At 39.3% G+C, this 18873-nt stretch overlaps 2 protein-coding genes across 2 annotated transcripts in view; both read left to right on the top strand.

Annotated features, from left to right (window-relative positions):
- skib (v-ski avian sarcoma viral oncogene homolog b) overlaps window positions 1-7893 on the top strand; it is a 31675-nt gene extending 23782 nt beyond the window's left edge. Inside the window, exons 2-7 of the mRNA XM_046029327.1 lie at window positions 3008-3121; window positions 3361-3464; window positions 3566-3810; window positions 5064-5338; window positions 5447-5677; window positions 5778-7893. Coding sequence (XP_045885283.1) covers window positions 3008-3121; window positions 3361-3464; window positions 3566-3810; window positions 5064-5338; window positions 5447-5677; window positions 5778-5984 — 1176 coding nt within the window. The 3' untranslated portion in view covers window positions 5985-7893. The remainder of the gene's footprint in view (window positions 1-3007; window positions 3122-3360; window positions 3465-3565; window positions 3811-5063; window positions 5339-5446; window positions 5678-5777) is intronic.
- A 1959-nt stretch (window positions 7894-9852) lies between these two features.
- plch2b (phospholipase C, eta 2b) overlaps window positions 9853-18873 on the top strand; it is a 15209-nt gene continuing 6188 nt past the window's right edge. Inside the window, 10 exon segments of the mRNA XM_046075253.1 lie at window positions 9853-10204; window positions 11407-11553; window positions 11876-12119; window positions 12318-12447; window positions 13728-13898; window positions 14553-14646; window positions 14776-14979; window positions 15091-15211; window positions 15312-15483; window positions 18397-18500. Coding sequence (XP_045931209.1) covers window positions 9853-10204; window positions 11407-11553; window positions 11876-12119; window positions 12318-12447; window positions 13728-13898; window positions 14553-14646; window positions 14776-14979; window positions 15091-15211; window positions 15312-15483; window positions 18397-18500 — 1739 coding nt within the window.

Raw genomic sequence — 18873 nt, forward strand, 5'->3', positions numbered from 1 at the left:
GTTGTTGAAGTTTTAAAATGTAGTTTTTTTTAATGCTGTAAGTGACCACCCAAAATGAACGTCCATTTTTATTGGAATCAAAAAGACAGATGAGAGATATGTCTTAAAACCTAGGCAAATAAATCTGCATGGCTAGGTTTGTGAAGATTAGGGTAAATTGACCCTTTAATCAGTATTCTCTATGGTATTTGTTTGTGAAGTTCACTCTCACCTAACCAAGTTCAAGATATTGTTGTTAAACTATAAATGGCAGCCCTGGTTTGGTCATGTCAGGGTTCAATAAACAAATATTGTTGATTGGCTCCATGTTTAAGATAAATAACGCTCCGCTTAACACAATATTGACACATTATTCTTCAAGCAGGTCAAACGCTCTGCTCTTAGAATAGATATTGATATGTTTGCAATGTGTTGTGTTTCACTGTGATTATCTTCCATGCCAGCATGAAAATAGCTGGGACTTATCCGGGTATTACCATGCCATTATATAGCACTAATTAAAAAATAAAGCATTTCTACTCTTAGCCCAGCTGCTATTAGACCCTGTTTAGCCTACAGGTTTGCTTTGAAACTCTCTCTCATTACAGCGCCTCAAGGAAATATCATACAATAGCGAGTTGAAAAGGGCAATGCTTGAATGGAGTCTTAAAGGAGAGGCTGTACTTGGCCTTCAAGTATACATTCCTTCAGCTCAGTGCTTCCTCTGTGGTCCCGCTCCCCTGACCCACCCCCCTCCCACTCAAGACTCAGTTCCCACAGGGGACTTGGCCAAAGCAAACTCCTCAGAGGAAGTCTCCCTCTCACCCGCGAGAGAGAGAGAGAGAGGGATGTCCTATCATCTGGCTCAATGGGACCTGCTAGGCAGTAGGATGTGCAAGGAGGGTGTTATGACTCCCTGGTCATGCTATGTCTATGATGTGGTGGTGAGTTAAGCCCATGCGGCTGCTCTCCTGTGAGGTCAGTGTCAGATTTAGCCAGCAGGTCCCTTGTGGTGTCTGGGAGTGTCTGTTTTCTGACTCTATTATGTCTAGCACTCATAGCCTTCCTGGACCTGTAAACCTCAGGGTAGAAATAGTACCAGACAGGCAGACATCCTTTGTCGGGAAAACAACAGTCACGTCAGTAATTACAGAGTCTGATTGCAGCAGGGCAGCAGTTCTTAGAAATCCACCAGCCTTAAGTCAGCCAGGTGAGGGGTCGAGTCACCATTGCCGAGCAGGACGCAGTCAGCCGGAGCTCTGGGTTAAAAGAATTAACCTACAGTAGCAAACCAAACACTGAGTGTGTGTTTGTGAATGGGTGTGTGTGTGTGTGTGTGTGTGTAATGTGGTTACTGGTTAGACAGGTAGAGACAAGCAAAAAACAAACAGTATGAAGATGCAGAGTATAGATTAGATTAGATTACATAAAAAATGTGTATTTTACTTACATATTCATTGGTAACACTTTAACCCCCCGCCCCAGCATTTAATAGCAGTACATAATCATTTTAATAACGTAGAAGATAATGTAGTTGTTAACAGATATAAACCTACCTTCTACCTGTATACAGTAATTTTTAGTGTTTATTAATGAACAGTATTTGTCAGCACATATAGCATATTTTTTGTATATTATTACGACTGTGTTTTATCATTTATTATCCGTTTATACAGCACTTATGAAAACTCATTTGGTATCAGTAGTTCAGGTCTACAGTGTAAGACTTGACTAACACCTCCACCCTTGAGCACACTGTACCAGACACACACACGCCCTCCCACACTCACACATATGCACGTCTACACCCACACCCACACTCCCCACGTGCCCCGACACCCACTCATATCTGCTTGTGCGCGCACACACACACGCAGCGTCTGGCTTCATGTAGAAAAGCTGTGAGATGTGATTCATTGCCAACCATTTCTCACTTAATGCTAAATGAGGTTTGTCATTAATTTCCATCTTGAAGTGATTAGAGCGAGCAGCGATTAAGGTTTCACAACTACAACCCCGCAGGAGTGTTTTCCATTGAGGATTTTGAAGGTAGACAGAGTAATCATTCGTCTTGAATTGCACACGCAGACGAGGAGATGGGAGTGTTTGCCATTCCTGGAGGCAGAATATCACAGCGGTGAGTAAGAGAGTAACAGGCATGTCTGTGCTGGCCTCTGCCCTGGCCCAGGTAAACATATCCTCTGTCTGACAAGTGCAGACCTGAGGGCTGAGGAGGTTAGCTATCTCAACACATGTTCCTGCAGCTTGCCACACACACATACATACTATATATACAATCAGGGGCTCTGTAGATTCAGTATGTTATGTCTCTTAACAAGGCAGATGCTTCCCGCCCCAGGTTTTTTATGCACAGCTTTCCCCAAACATTTCATGACTCTGAGGCCCTGCGTTATCATGCAACCCTCTCTGACACTCTCACTCTAACTCTCTCTAACACTTCAACTCAATCCTCTGTCAGATCCTAGTGCAATTACTTTAACTCATCTCCCTCTCTGTCTCTCTCTGTCTCCATATTGCAATATTTCTGTGGTTCGGGGAGTCGATCTGCTCCACCTGATGGCGCCTCTTCTGCTTGGCAGGGAGCAATGTAGCCCTTCTGGCTGCCAGCCAGACCAGCTTGAGTGTCTGCTCAGCTCAAAGCCCTGCTCACACACACACACACACACACACACACAAACATGCAGACATGCCAAGCTCAGAGACTGAACGCTTACACAGACGCATCTTCTATCCTCCTTGTCTCTCTATGACTTCTTTTCTGTTCGTTTAATTTTCTTTCTCTCTGTGACTCTCTGCTCTTTTACTGTAAGAGTGAATTGTAAAAAGTCACATCATGTTCTGACAAATCTGTGTCTTTCTTATGAATAATGCCATTAACAGTCATACAGTAGCATTTTTAGAGGATGTGGGCTCTTGAAATATCCACTGTGCTCCATGATGTAATATCTGCTCTTTATCTCTGCAAGGATCACAATGATTTACCGTCTATTCTCTTTTCTCTCTTCAGTCTCCAAGCCCTGTCCAAGCCAAAAGGTCCAAATTCGACAAATTACAATCTCCATCAGCTGACAAAGACAGGAAACCTGACTGGTTACAATCTTTGTCAAAGTCTGCACACAAGGTTTGTACACTTGTTGCTAGTGTGAAACCGGATTTGCCATTAAGCTCAAAGGTCAAAAGGGTGACATAAAAGCCACTGTTCTTTTGAATCATCACATTATCATCTATGTACGACCTCTAGTCATTTAGCTTTGTTAAATGAAAAGGGGTCCTTTGAGTATCTTTCCCACGGCTAATTTAATGTTCTGGTCGTCATTTCTGTGAGTTTATCCAAGCTTGTTGTTTTGTTCGTTCTTCCAGGATCTGAAACAGGTCCAACTGAAACAGAGGCCCTCTGCTTTCCGCCCGTGGTCTCCTAAAGCAGCAGAAAAAGAGAAACCAGCTACTCAGAATGAGGTGGAGAGGTGAGTCATCTGAGGAGCTGCAATAGTTTCAGTTTTAAATATATCATATTTGTTAAATCAACCAATGAAATGCTTTAAATGGACCTGTATTGCCACCACAGGTCCTACTCAAATAGTCATGAGACTTTGGTGGCTCCCAATCTGACACCAGCTCCCCTGGCCCCTCCTGTCCATCCCAGGGACAGCCACGCTCCTGGCAGGGGGGTCCCAGCCATTTCCAGGCCGCCGCATGATCTGCATAATGGAGACGCACAACCTGCAGCAAAATCGGCCCCCTCCAGTACCACCAACCGACCCGACGACATGGACACAGATGGCGAGATTGATGTGGATGACTGTGATGATGGTGAGTACCACCCATCACCTGAGAGTTTGGAATAATCCAGAGAAAACAATTGAACACTACAAGAGTCAGTTTTTACAGCTACAACTTGAATTACATATTAAGCCCAACTGGAAATAACCCTCAGCAGAACCGGTTTAGGGTGATTGCTGTGCAACTCTGCCACCTGGTGTTTAATGGAAGAAATAGAACAGATAAAAGTTGTTTTATTTTTTGCTGTCATGTAGCCACAACAAAAATTGCATTTCTTCTGTTTAATTATATTTTTGCAATGATTTGCAACAGGCGCTGTAGAAAGGAAGTTTTATATTTGGTTTCATGCTACATTTATCTTGCTGATGCACGCGGCTAAGAAAAATATATGTACTTCTGCAGTTGCCAGAGGGTATGTGGAAAGACTGTGGACCACTTAAAAAAAATTAAGTGTTTGAAAAGTAGTTAGCAAGTGAACAGAGGTTGAAACGGTTAGCTAAAAGATAAGAATGAAGGGTTAAAATTTAGTAGATAGCTAAAAGTAATAGATAAACAGCTGAAACATCAAGATTCTGCCACCAAATGTAGAATGCAAACATAAAAACTGACCTTTACAGTGAGGGTTAAAATTGTATGAAAAATTGGTCCACGTAAGACTGGGCAATTTGGCGAGTTTAGATCGGGATTGTGATCTAAGGCGTCACAATCTACTTTTCAGGCAAATCGTAGGGATCACAGTATTTAATGTCCTCTTACTTCTGTTTCCAAACTTCACAAAACCTCATAGACTAGCGGATTCGCGCTACATGAACAAACCAATAGAGTGACCTAGCCAACTACATGTCTGTGCTGATTGGACGAACTTACTTCACGTGACTCTTCCTTGGGTGACGAATTGTAAACAATGCAATTGAGTTGTGAGTACTTGAAAAGTGTTATTTTATGATTCTTCTGTTTACAACTCCAAGTGAAACTCAGGTTTTAATCACCATTTTGAAACCTGTATAGCAGTGTTGTGTTTTAATGGGGCAAATTGAGAAATTTCAAGTCTCACTATAGCCACAGGACATTTCAAAATTTAGAAAATTTTGCAATTAAACAGATTGTGATATTATTTTTTGGCCAGATCGCTCCACCCCTAGTTCCAGTTGAATATAACTGATAGTGTTAGATATCAACTAGCAGTGCTAACAGCTTTGTCACATTAACAACATTCTTTGAGACACAGTAACAGTATTCTTGCAACCACTGTCTTAATAATGTCAAAACTCTCTATCCCTCAGGTCCAGCACCACCTTCCTCCCTGGCTTCTCCTCCATCAGCCTGCGCCAGTGTTTCTCAGACTCTGACCCCGCAGAGTGTTGCTCGACCTCAGGAGGGACCTGCCTGGCTGTCAGGGACAGTTTGCCCAGAGATGGAAACCCTGAGACAGATGCTGTGTGGAGGCACAGACACCAAAGAGGCCCGGGAAAAAGTCCTGCAGGAGATTGTGAGGATAAGAGTGAAGCAGGAGGAGAAGCTGGCAGCTGCTCTGCAAGCTAAACGCAGCCTTCAGCAGGTATCACATCCAGTTCTTGTGAAATATGTGTGATAAGAAGGAATGAAAGTAATCTCCAAATGAATATTAGAGTTTTAAACATGAAATGATTGTGATGTGTTTTTACAGGAATTGGAGTTTGTGAGGGTAGCAAAGAAAGGCCGTCTTCGTGAGGCCATCGAAGCTAAGCGCAACCTGCGAAAGGAGATTGAACGCCTTCGCGTGGATTGGGAGAGGAAGATGAGGGACGCGGAGGAGTCTTGTGGGCGGCTGAAGAGGGAGTTGGAGAGGGAGAGACAGCTGCGAGTTTGTGACAAAGGTTGTGAGGCTGAACGTCTCCGTGTCAAATATTCCAGTCAGGTAAGATGTCTGCGAGATGCCCATAATCACCAAAAACACCAGTATGTGGTTTGTTTATTTTTGATCCTCATTTAAACTGACCTCTGTCTATGTTTCGCAGATTGAAGAGTTGCATGTGCAGCTACAGCAGGCAGAAGCTGATCGTGAGCAGCTGAGACAGGAGCTTCAGCAGGAGAGAGAAGCTCGGCAGAGCCTGGAGACTATTGTTAAAGATCTGCAAACCCAGCTGGCCCTGCAGGCCGACAGCAGCCATCCTGGAGACGCAGACGCACACAGACAGACCACACAGCACACCGATGGATCCTAAAGTTGCACATTCAGAAGAAGAGAAAAAAAGACAATAAAAAGGAGCATTGTTAAGGACTTTGTTGCACCTCCTATTAGGAAAAATAAACTCAACAAATTGCAAAGTCAGTTTTGTAGAGGAAAAATCTGTCATATATAATATGATGTGATCTAAAATCAATATTATTATGACAATATATGAATTTTATGAAATGAACTGGAAAGTAGCATGATGTCTGAGCATGTTGTAGAGTGTGAAAATTAAGAAAGATTTCTTCAGTGATGATCACATCTCTCCATTGACGTCAGAGCCCTCAGTTAGACATCTGACGCTGTCCAAGGATTTTATTTTGGTATAAGCTATTCTAAGATGTGCAAATATAGCCACATAACACTACTTGAATATGAAGGGAAGAAACATGTTGCACCTGGTGAAACATGAGCAGATGATGAAACTCTTGGTGCCACAAAATATTGGTACACTCAAAGGTGTCATTGCAGACCACTGGAAACAAGAGACACCAGTTTACCACTATTTACTTTTAATATCAGCTTGCTTTTTATAACTGTGTAGAGGATGTACTTTTTAAGAAATATTGCTTGCGCAGCACTGTTATTCCACAGGCAAGAAAAAACATCCATATACAAACATGTACGCATGTATACCAGCTTGTCTACCTTTTGTATTTTATAAACCTAAAGTATTGGATGATACGTGGGCTGCCTTCAGATCCACCACTGTTTTATGCTTAGATATTTTATGGAAGTGTTACTTTTTAATATTATGATGCAACTTTATGTGTTGTTTGAAAAATGTTTCCAATAATGTTTTTGCAACCAAATCATGTGATAAATAGCAAATATTCTTGCCCACATTAGCACAGATAAGTCTACAAATGCCCTCTTAAAAGAAAAAAAAACTTCGATAGCTGTCTGTTTTTGTTGAAATGCGGTACTTCTGGTTTTCTATTGAGTATTGTAAAATAATTTATATTCTATAATAATTTGCTGATTTTCAAAAGAAAGCATTCATTTTAAGTCACTGGTTTTAGGGCTCTTAAATCAATAAATGCTGTTTATATGAACAACATTTCTACATATATACAAAATATGGATATATATTTTTTTACTTTAAGAAAAGGAATTGCACTTTTTAAAGAAAAGAACCTTGCATTGTGCATTGTACTCCCTGTTACATTTTTCAAAAGACAAGTTAACATGAACTTTAAATTTAAACACACTTTCTCTGAGTATCCTCTGATGTAAATACAATGATATTGTAAATAAGATATTTGTTGGTATGTTTGCTTGCTCCAGACTTAAATTGATTATGAATATTATTTTTTGCTCTTACTTGAAACCAAAAAAGAGACTATATTTGGATTTGTAAAACTGCAATTTCATTATTGTTGTATCCCTGAGTGTCATTGCAATCACAGGGCATTTAGCAGAATGGATGGACTTATTTGTTTAAACAAGGAGAATGAAACCATGAATGGTTGTGAATTCGACCTGTCAATAGTTTTTCTAGGTATGACACACCAACAGAATGTTATAATTTCTCCCTTGGTTTTGTTTATTTGAGAAGGTCTTTATTATTTGATGAATTATAGAGTATATATTGCACCCCTGACCAAAAACTGAAAAATGGATTTGAAATCCCTGCACCTCCAGCTCCCTCACTAGATAGAGTAGAAGCGACCCGTTCTCATGGTTTCAACCTTAGGTGCTCAAAAAACACTTTTATGTCTTATCATTATGATACCCTCGCTCAGTATTTGTTGGGTACAGTGTAATAGCAATATCCATTTTGTTAGCTGATGCTGTTGTAGTTTTGGTTTGGAAGTGGGGGTTCACTTGCCTCTTGTTTCAATGTTTTCTTTTCCTTCGGAAAACTTGTATAATACCTATTAAAATCTAAATGAACCCTACGGCTTCTTTTTTTTTTTTTTTTTTACCACAATGGAAACAGTGTTTGTGTGTGTTCATTTTTTTTAATTTGTATTTCTTAGGATTGGGTACCACTTTAGTCTAGACAAAAATATCTCAACCACAATTGGATGGATTGCCATCAAATTTGGTGCAGACATTTATTGTTCTCTGACATGTATCCTAGCAGGTGAACACATAACTTTTAATCTAGCCCCACCATCAGGTCAAACTTTTTAATTTGTCAAATACTTCGGTTTATGACCAAATACCTGCAAAACTATACATATTCCCTGTCAGCCTCAGGTGTTGGCTATAAATGTTAGCATGCTAACATGCTAAACTAAGATGATTAACACATTACACTGCATCAGCATGTTAGAATTGCCATTGGGAGACATTAGCTGACATTAGCTGACATTAGCATTTAGCAGAAAGCATTGCTGTGTGTACAGCCTCACAGAGTCTGCAAGGGTACTATTGTAATTGGAAAAGTACAAAAGGTAATATAGCCTATTGGTATTAGAAACAGTTTATTAAAATAGCATATAAATAATTTTTGAAAAAAGGCCTTCTGAATTATTTCATGGGGGATATAATGTAAGAGTACAGCTACTCCAAAAACAACAGACACATACAGGGAACAACCTTTTATATACAGTCAATGGGAACAACAGCTAGCTATAGCAAAATAGCCCTTTTTCACAGCAGACATTCTGATTCGTGAGTGTAGAAAAAGAGTGTCTGTCACTGAGCCATCACAGTGTGACAGTCAGCCAGCATGCCCAATGCCAGGACCCTGAAACTGCAGCAGCTAAATAGATAATTATTAACTTTAGTATACACATGTGCTTTTCAGACTCTAAGATGTTGTAACGCTTTCTGTGAAAAGGGCCTATCTTTCAATGATGTCAACAATTGACATCATCGGCCTAATTGATGGAACTGAGCAATCGGCTGGTACCCCTGGTATTTATTAGCTGTTGTTCAGTAATACCACTACAATTTCCTGATGATGGTTTTATAAGCCTCACAGAGGTGGTTTCACTGATTGAATCTCTACTCATGCAAGTTGAAATTAGATTAGATGGAGCTTTGCCGGGAATTGTGTCAAATCCCCAGGCTGATATAAGCTGTTGTCCCACCCTAACAGGTGCAACAAAACCTACAGAAGAGTAAGGATGTCTTCTCTGTGCAGGAAAAAATAAGGCAAAATGAAATCACCTGTGGTTTTACCATGAATATGTAAGCTTAAGCTGTCTATTTTAGAGAAAATATAATCTTATGTAATTAATTTATCAGTGGATCGCTTTGTGTATTGTAACATGATATGCATACATACATACATGCATTGTATGTCACACAGTTGCCTCTAGGGGGAAATAATTGCTCACAGTTCAAGTGGATACTAGGCTGTTCATAGCAAAATAAACCTTTTTGACTTTAACCTTAAATCATGATACTGTCTATCCTTAAATCATTTTAAATCTACTAGATTTTCTATGTTCTTTAATTATTTGATAAGTCATCTAGTTAAATTTATATTTACACCCTTCCTATCCCAGTCTCTTTCTTCAGAGGCTTACTGGTTGCCTGAAAATCCCTCCATGAAAGCAAGGCTGAAGCCTCACTCCGGGATTACAGCTTGAGGAAGATTTAGTTACTGACACATGTTGCATACTCTCTCTTCATGGCTCTCTTTCTCTTCACGCCTTCTCTCAGAGCAAACAAAATAAATGCTGAGGAACCCATGGCTGCTACATTGGATCACTGGACACAACATGATGAGAAATGAACCTTCAGAATGGGAAAATTGTTCCATGATTCAATGTGGGACAACTTTAACTGGACGATGAGGACATGCTGACACTTTAAAATCTGCATGAGAGAAGCTGTGCTATGAACAAACTTGGCTGAAGAGTCCAGCAGAGTGAGAGGGTAAGTGGGTTCAGATGGTGTGAATGGGACAGGAGAGTTGAACTCACATGTACAGTTCAGGTATGAACAGTGCTCCAGCGATGGCGCCTCTTTCTCCAGAGCTTAGTGGCAGCCCACTGCCGTCCTCTCTGTCACCCAAGAAGACCACCTTTCAGTCTGTAGGATCTCTGTCAGCAGGAATGTTCTCCCCCTCACTTGGTAAGGGCTCCTCTCATCAGGCAAAACAGGCCTCGAATCCCTTGAATTCGTCTAACCCGTCTATTATGAGCTCCCCAAAACTCTGGCAGAAAGCATCCATCTCCAGACTTGCAGAGGAGTTTTTCTGGATTGGAGGCAGTATGGTGGCACAGCCGAAATGGAGGCTGGGTCAGATGGGTAAGATTCACTAATGATTCATGAAATAATATTGCTTCAAATACTCACTGCAGGATGTCAACAGGTTGTTTATCAGAAGTGCTTACAAGCTGCTGCACACTAAAGAGGGGATTTTAAAATATTTTATGACATTAATGTTATATTTTAAAAAACAAGATATGTGAATTTGAAACTTTAACCATGATATTAACCTGCATTTGGCCTCTAAAACGTGTGAATTTCCCATAAAACAGAATGGAGTTGCAGGGAAGCCTGTGAGTAGATAATGGGCATATGGACAGTAGACAATCCTTTAGGATTAGCCGGAATGATGTTCCAGGTTGCGTCACATGTATCTGAGCTTCAGATTACAAACAAAGGTTACCTGCTCTCAGCACACAAAACAATCACACCACCTCACCATCACCTGAATGTTAAAAGAAAAAAGTTGTGATCTGACCTGCTATTTTATACAAGCACTATTCACACACCATTCAAAAGTTGCACGAAACATCAGAATAGAAAAGTCAGGAGAAATAATTTTAGAGCAACTGATAATTGAGGGATTTGTTTGTTAGACAAAGATCATTTCCGTGTTGTGCATCTTTGCCTCTTATCATTAACACACAGCGACTTAAATCACTGTGTGACGCAACGTATAATCTCATTGATAGATAGACAGATAGGTACTTTATTCATCCCTGAAGGGAAATTGCAGTGTTGCAGTGTTACAGTAGCAACAAAAAATTAAATTTAATTAAAGTACAGTTCCAAACTTATACAACTTATACACAACAAGCATGAGGTAGGTAATAAACAAGTGCTTAATAGTAAACATCTACCTCTACTGCTTCGGGGATTCCTTTGGGGTTGTTATAATGTCTTCCTGCATACAATCACAACACATTTATTACAAATTGTTGCAGCAAAATATGAAACGATAATAATAATAAGGAATTTTTGACAAATGGATTGGGAAAACAAGCTTAGGCACCAACACACTGCATTGCAAAGAATCACATGAACTAGGGTTAAATTTCCCATAAATAGCAAGCTTTCATTATAGTAAAACACATCACTGAATACACTGAATAACTGATTTTCACAAGCACCCTCTTACATTGGCAGTAAATAAATGACAATGTGATGATCCCTGTGACTAGTAGAGATGGGCAGCCACTTCACTCTTGATAAATAACGTGTCTCCTTGTGCATTCCTGTAGTGGAGAGGTGTATGTGTACCATGCAGGCTGGCACTCAGATGATCAAACTGAAGGGGAAGAAGAAAGGACTGGTCCGATTCTTTTACCTGGACGAGCACAAGTCCTGCATCCGGTGGCGGCCCTCCAGGAAGCATGATAAGGCCAAAAGTGAGCCATCACCACTGTGAATTTTCAATATTTATTTTTGCACATGGCAAAAGCCAATCACCATCACCAATAAGAAATAGGTTTAACTTCCTTTCCTTCCCTCAATGAGGCTATTGTTTAAGTGACACACATAAGAGATGAAAAAAAAGAAGAAGAAAGAAGTAGTAACATGTAGCCTAATCATAGACAATCTGGTATAAACAAAGTAGTTCAACAAAAACAGAGTCTTACTGAGAGTTACTGGAACCACTGACACACACTTCATTCAAAATGATGGATAGCTGTGGCGTTCATCAGTACATTTAATGTTCATCTGTTTCAGTAACAATCGATTCCATACATGAAGTTTGCGAGGGGAAAAAGTCAGAGATCTTCAGGCGATACGCAGACAACCGCTTCGACCCAAACTGCTGCTTCAGTATTTACTATGGGGACCGCGTGAAGTCCCTGGACCTGGTCGCTACCAATGCAGAGGAGGCCCGCACCTGGGTCACTGGTCTGAAATACCTCATGGCGGGTATCAGTGATGAAGACAGTTTGGCCCGGAGGCAACGGACCCGTGATCAATATCCTTTATCCAGCCTCTCATACACATGTTTAATCTCTAAATTACTAATTATTACAAATGCATCACTACATATATAAAGTGGGCGTTAACACATCCATTTGTACAACAGCCTACATTTAGAATAATCTGACAGAACAACACACATTAATTGACTTGAACGTGGTCGTTGTAGTTCCCTCCTTAACTGTATCCTCACGTGGTTACAACAGACTTTCTCTGAGGCTGACAAAAATGGAGATGGAACCTTGAGCATTGGAGAGGTTCACCAGCTGCTCCACAAACTCAATGTGAATTTACCCAAACAGAAAGTCAGGGAGATGTTTCAAGTAAGATTTGTATCCACAATTAATTATACAAGCTGCCATAGATTTAGTCCATGACACACCATCAAAGTTACTTTTGTATGTTTACTAATCTAGTATCATTAATATATCCTAACAGGAAATGTTGCTTCTTCAATTGTGGCTGCATGGCTACAAAACATAATTCACATAAGCTACAACATGATTTAACCGGTGGCTTGAGTGGTGGCTCTACTTTAGACACACATGCCATGCTAACAGCTCTGTGAAGCTGCAGTTAGCAACAAAAGCAGGGCTGTGTGCTAAATACTCATGTCAACATGCTCACAACAGCAATGCTAACATTCTGACTCAATCTAAAGCATGTTAGCTCATGTTTGCTAATTAGCACATAACTTAAAGTAGATACAACTAATGGGAATGTCATTAATTTTGCAGATATTTAGTCATAAACCAATACTTTGGTCTATCACAAATTGAAGTTTAGACCTGATAGAGGCCCTTATGACAATTCATGCTGAGGGCAACATAAACACAACCACATTTCGCTGCAATGCATCCAGTAGTTGTTGAGATCAAAAGTCAAAGGATCACGAAAGTCCGTGGGATTCATTCTCTGAGTACCACAAATATGTAGGCTACAACATTTCATGGCAATCACTCTAATTCCTGTTGAGATACTTCAGTCTGGACCAAGGTGGTGAACCTACAATCACACCAACATTGACACAGAGACACCCAGCATAAAATACTTCTAAACCAGAACAACAGAAATCATCAGCACAGCAGGACTACAATTAAAGTACTTCTTAATGCATTGATGGGTAGACACCCTTTCTCAGTGTGCAAACTGAAAACAGAAAGAAACCAGAAAAAGTGAAAAACAAAAAAACAAAAACAATAGTGTTTAATGTAATGAAATATTAATCATTTATAGGGGCCTATTCTTTAGGCGATCTCTACATCATTTCAGTCAAAGAGGCAGTAAGACAATGTAGATGAAGCCAGCAGACAAATATGTATATACAGTATCTTGGCAGGAGAGTGCCACAGGAAGGCCATATGGCCAGCGCTGAACAGATGGCTTTATCTGCACTGCAATATTGCTTTAGTTCAGTACCTTACTGTTCTCCCATCCTGATGACAAAAGTCTCTGTGAACGAGTTCCATCGTGTTTGATGGTAATAGAGATATGTCTTTCAGATGGGTAGATGGCGGTACCCTTTTTCTTTGGCAGGGTGGTTATCTCAAATCACACAGAAAGTTATTTCATGCTCATAAAATACTTTTGTCATTATCTGTAGGACGCAGACACGGATGAGAACCAGGGTTCTCTGGGCTTTGAAGAATTCTGTTCGTTCTACAAGATGATTTCCACACGCAGAGACCTCTACCTTATAATGATCTCCTACAGCAATCAGAAAGAAGTCATGGATCTTCACGACCTTGCACGCTTCCTGGAAAATGAACAGAAGGTACAACAAAAATGATTCATGTCATTGTTTCATGTTTGGTGGATAAATCCCCTTATTGTGCGTATTAAGTTATTATACTTGTGATTTTCATTAAATCAAACCCCATTTGACACTTTTCATGGTCAGGATTTTTTCAACAATAGCCACTTAATGTATTACATTCTGTTATCACCTTTAAAGTCTCTTTAAAGTAGTTTTCATCGTTGGGGGCGGAGTCCACCATTCCCGCACTGGATTCAAATTGCCTTCACATGCACAAGGGATTCATAGGAAACAACGCATGCATTTAATCCATCGTTACTTCTTTTACTTGTCAATTCACATCAGCCTGACTGTTTATTAGGATTTTTAAGAGAATAAAAGAAAAAGTTTATTTTATTTTAATTAACTTTAATAATTTTGAATAAAACAGATATAACAGTAGAATAAAAGTTACAGCACAGCTAAGTGCATTGCAATTATAGTCCCACAAAATGTATTCAATGAAAGGCAAACAGACCCCTTTATAAAAGCCTCGATATAAAGGAACGTAGAATTTAAAATAACTTTAAAATGTCCTACTGCTGCTAGTTCACAATAAAAATAATCAACTTGTGAAACATATGTGTGATAATATTAGCAGAAATTACATTCCTGGTATTATTTTATTTGCAGATGCGAGGCCTGGCCAGAGAGCATCTAATTGACATAGTGGCCAAGTTTGAGCCATGCCCTGAGAACCTGCAGCGTATGGTGCTGGGTATTGATGGTATGGGAAATTTGCTAATAATAACTTCCTTAACAGTGAATATGACCCCCAATGAACATCAATACCATCACATGTCACATGACATCAACACACAAATAATACACCTGGTCTGAAACTTTCCTCCTTCAGGTTTTACCAACTTCATGAGGAGTCCTGCAGGTGATATCTTCAACCCCGAGCACAATCAGGTGAACCAAGACATGACGCAGCCTTTGAATAACTACTTCATTGCCACCTCGCATAACACCTACCTGACAGGAGACCAGCTGCTCTCTCAGTCTAGCGTGGAAATGTACGCTTATGTTCTCCAGGCAGGCTGTCGTTGTGTGGAGGGTAAGGGCAAAAACCAGACACTTCAGCTTTCTTCGCTGTGATTACACAACATTACAGACAAGGTGACTCACACAGCCTGATCTCTTTTGTTCTTTCTTGCTCCTCTGTCAGTGGACTGCTGGGATGGCCCTGATGGGGAGCCCATCATTCATCACGGCTACACCTTGACATCCAAAATTCTCTTCAAAGATGTTGTTGAAACAATTAACAAATATGCCTTCACAAAATCACAGTAAGTGTGTCTGCTTCCTGTTACTGACAATAAAAAGCATCATGCCTGTGCGTCATACTGGTTTGGTAGTTCAGGTATCATCACCCCCCCCCCCCCACAGATACCCAGTGATCTTGTCCATAGAGAACCACTGCAGTGTGCCTCAGCAGAAGAAGATGGCTGAGTATCTGAAAGAGGTGCTACAGGACAAACTGGATCTGTCCGGTGTCAACGTGCATGAATGCAAGAAGCTGCCCTCCCCCGAGATCCTGAAAGGGAAAATTTTAGTCAAGGTAAAGTTGCTTTTAGCAACATGTGCTGCCATATACTGTTAAATGAATCCTAAGCTAAAGGGGATACTTAAACAAAGTGCTAATACAATTTTTTTCTGTCACTATGGTATTATTCACACACATTCACGGTGAAATGCATTGTGTTCATACAAAGCACATGCATAACTTTGGATGAGATTTTATTCTCTATTGTTAAAATACCTTTCACTATCACTATACTCATTGTTCATAATGGATCATCACTGAAACATTTGCTTACAGTTTTTCTCAGTCGCTTTGGTGCATTTCTCGAATCATCCTTAACATTTGCAAAATAGTAATTGCATTTCTCAAAACAGGTAGTGCAAACGGCACAACGCAGTGGATTACCCGCATAAGCCCATAACTTGCTCAAAATCCTTAGTCTCTCAAAAGCAAATCCTCCTCATGTCATTGAACTTGTCAGTGCCATCAGAATGACAAGTCCTTGACAAGTCAAAATGTTTTGCCATCTTGTCAATGTAACAGTGTACTCTGTAAGTATTTTATGATGTACAATCTGGCTAAGATTTTGATGACAATGATTGAAAATGCACAAGGCAGCACTTTTTTTGTCTGGCATATATCTCTTTCACCAGTACAAAGTTATACATTGCAGGAGAGACAGGAATCACAGCTATGCTTTTACTGTTTGTACTGTAATTTGTTGACGGAGCATGTCGTTGTAAGAAGAAAAGAAAGAGACAGGACTGTTGTATGGGATACAGTACATCCCTTTGGCTGACATTCCGGTCTGTTTTATCACAGATTCTCTTCCACATCACAACAGATATCTTCATCAATTCAGGGCACATTTACAAAAAAATTAAAATAGACATGTATAGAATGTCTATCTATATATTCATTCATATATATACATACGGAAGCCCTAATCAAATATTCTTTTACTCCGTTTTCCTGTGATAACGGGATCATTTTCTCCATAATGGTAATTATAGTCTTAAGGTTGTATGTTCAATCCTCACTGAAGACTAAATTTTTCTTTTTTATATTTTTCATAATCCTCTTCAACAAAGTTCTTATGAAAAGACTGTTTCACATTCTCACATTACTCTAAAGCATGTGCTGGACTTGCGTTCTTGGTCCACATCCATCAACCTATGGACTTTCTCATTTCCCCATCATTCCCAGGCAGAGGAAATTCCTTCTCATTCAGGGGAATCCGTGTAACATTACACATTTCCTGGACGGCTTTTCCGAACCTTTGAAATAGCAGTCGGGAAATGTGTGATTGGATTCCCCTCAATCTCTTCATAACAATTTTGCTGAAGAGGATAATACACACAAAAGAAGAAAAAGAAAGTCAACAAGAACAGGAATCAAACTAATCAAACTGAGCCCTGTGCTCTACCAACTGAGCTAACCAGTGACACTGGTAATTGCTTTGAAATTATTCTAAAGAAACGCACCTGCCAGTGCCTGTATTCAGCTATGGTTTGTTATCTCGGGATCACGAGAAAATTAATTATTCCGTTCTCAGGGGAAAACAACATTCGCTTTATATATATATATATATATATATATATTACTTCTCACTGTGTATTGTTACTGTTTACTGGTATTGAGTGTTGGTATGAGTGTTGCTATTGTGATGTTGTTGTGGTCTATTCTTACTTTGTTTATGGTCCTTAAGAAACAACATTTTGTTTAGCTAGAGTATATACTTGTAGGCAAAGGATATGAATAAAGTATTTTAACTTTGATTTTTGATAACGTGTTCAACCATTTTGCATGTAGTGACTAATGCAATGAACTTATGCCTAGATGTTTTGGGGGGTAAGAATACAGCAGAAACTGGTATAATTCATTGTGATCAGCAGGACATAAGCAATTGAAAATGTAGGAAACAGCAGACAATTGTACATAAGTGTGTCAAGTCATTTGCAATTTGTTCAAAACAATGAGAAAGTGCTTTTATGATGTGCACAAGTGATGAGATGATGTGGAGGTTGAACAATTAGTTTTGAGAATTTCAATTCTGATCTGAGAAATGCACCAAAGCGACTGAGAAAAACTGTAATATATATGAATGTATTGTTGTTTTATTTGCCTGATATGTCCACATTCAAAACTTTACAATAACCACCCTATGCATGAGATTTGTATTGTATTGTGACCTCAGTGGGATTTTACACCCACAACCTTAGTGTTGGTAGCTCAGTGCGCTACGTAACAAACAGAGCAGGACCACTGCAATGATTACAGTTTGTACAATACTGTACTATAAAATTCACTACCTGATTACCATCTATAATTATTTTTTTTAGTATTTGTTAGATTTGATTAGACAAAACCTATATGTTGCAATACTGTAAAATACAGTAAAAGTTTGTTTCTTGTATCAATGAATATAGATTATGTATTTATTGATCAAAACTGGATTACATATAGGATGGATATTATGGAAATAATAGATTCTGTTAATGTTGGGTAAAGTCAGTGTATTGCCTAATACTACTTTTAGCACTTCTAAGGCAATTTGAAATCATTTGAAACGTTATTGGATTCACTGGTATTTACAGTAAAATGACTAAACAGAAAAAATATCCTTGTGTTGTGTTTTTGGTGTTTAAACCATATGTTCTCATGACATTTCACGAGAAACTTGTGTTTAGAATCAATGGTTGTGTAGTGCGAGGTGTTCACAATCCAGATGAATGCACAATGGCAAGTTTTGAATGAAAGATTGGCTGTGTGCTCTGTAAGTGTGATGGGAGTTTGTAGTAAGAGCTGTGAAATTTTACCACATACAGTACTTAATAATAGCGATAATAATACCAAAGCGATCAACAAAAACTGTAATGTGCAGCACACAAAACACGAAATTATCACAAATGGACTTACAATATTCAATCATTAATTCTTATCGTCCAGGGGAAAAAGCTGCCAGCAAACATTGAACCTGATGCAGAGGAGGGTGACGTGTCGGATGAAGACACTGGTGATGAGGAAGAAGAAGAAGAAGATGACAATGACGAAAGCGCACAGGCAAATAAATATAGATAGATAGATAGATAGACAGATAGACAGATAGATAGATAGACAGATAGATAGATAGACAGATAGATAGATAGATAGACAGATAGATAGACAGACAGATAGATAGATAGATAGATAGATAGACAGATAGACAGACAGACGGATAGATAGATAGATAGATAGACAGATAGATAGATAGATAGATAGATAGATAGACAGATAGGTAGACAGACGGATAGATAGATAGATAGATAGACAGATAGATAGATAGATAGATAGATAGACAGATAGACAGATAGATAGATAGATAGATAGATAGACAGATAGATAGATAGATAGACAGATAGACAGATAGATAGATAGATAGATAGA

Source organism: Micropterus dolomieu, linkage group LG18 (assembly GCF_021292245.1).
Source record: "Micropterus dolomieu isolate WLL.071019.BEF.003 ecotype Adirondacks linkage group LG18, ASM2129224v1, whole genome shotgun sequence".
Lineage (NCBI taxonomy): Eukaryota > Metazoa > Chordata > Actinopteri > Centrarchiformes > Centrarchidae > Micropterus > Micropterus dolomieu.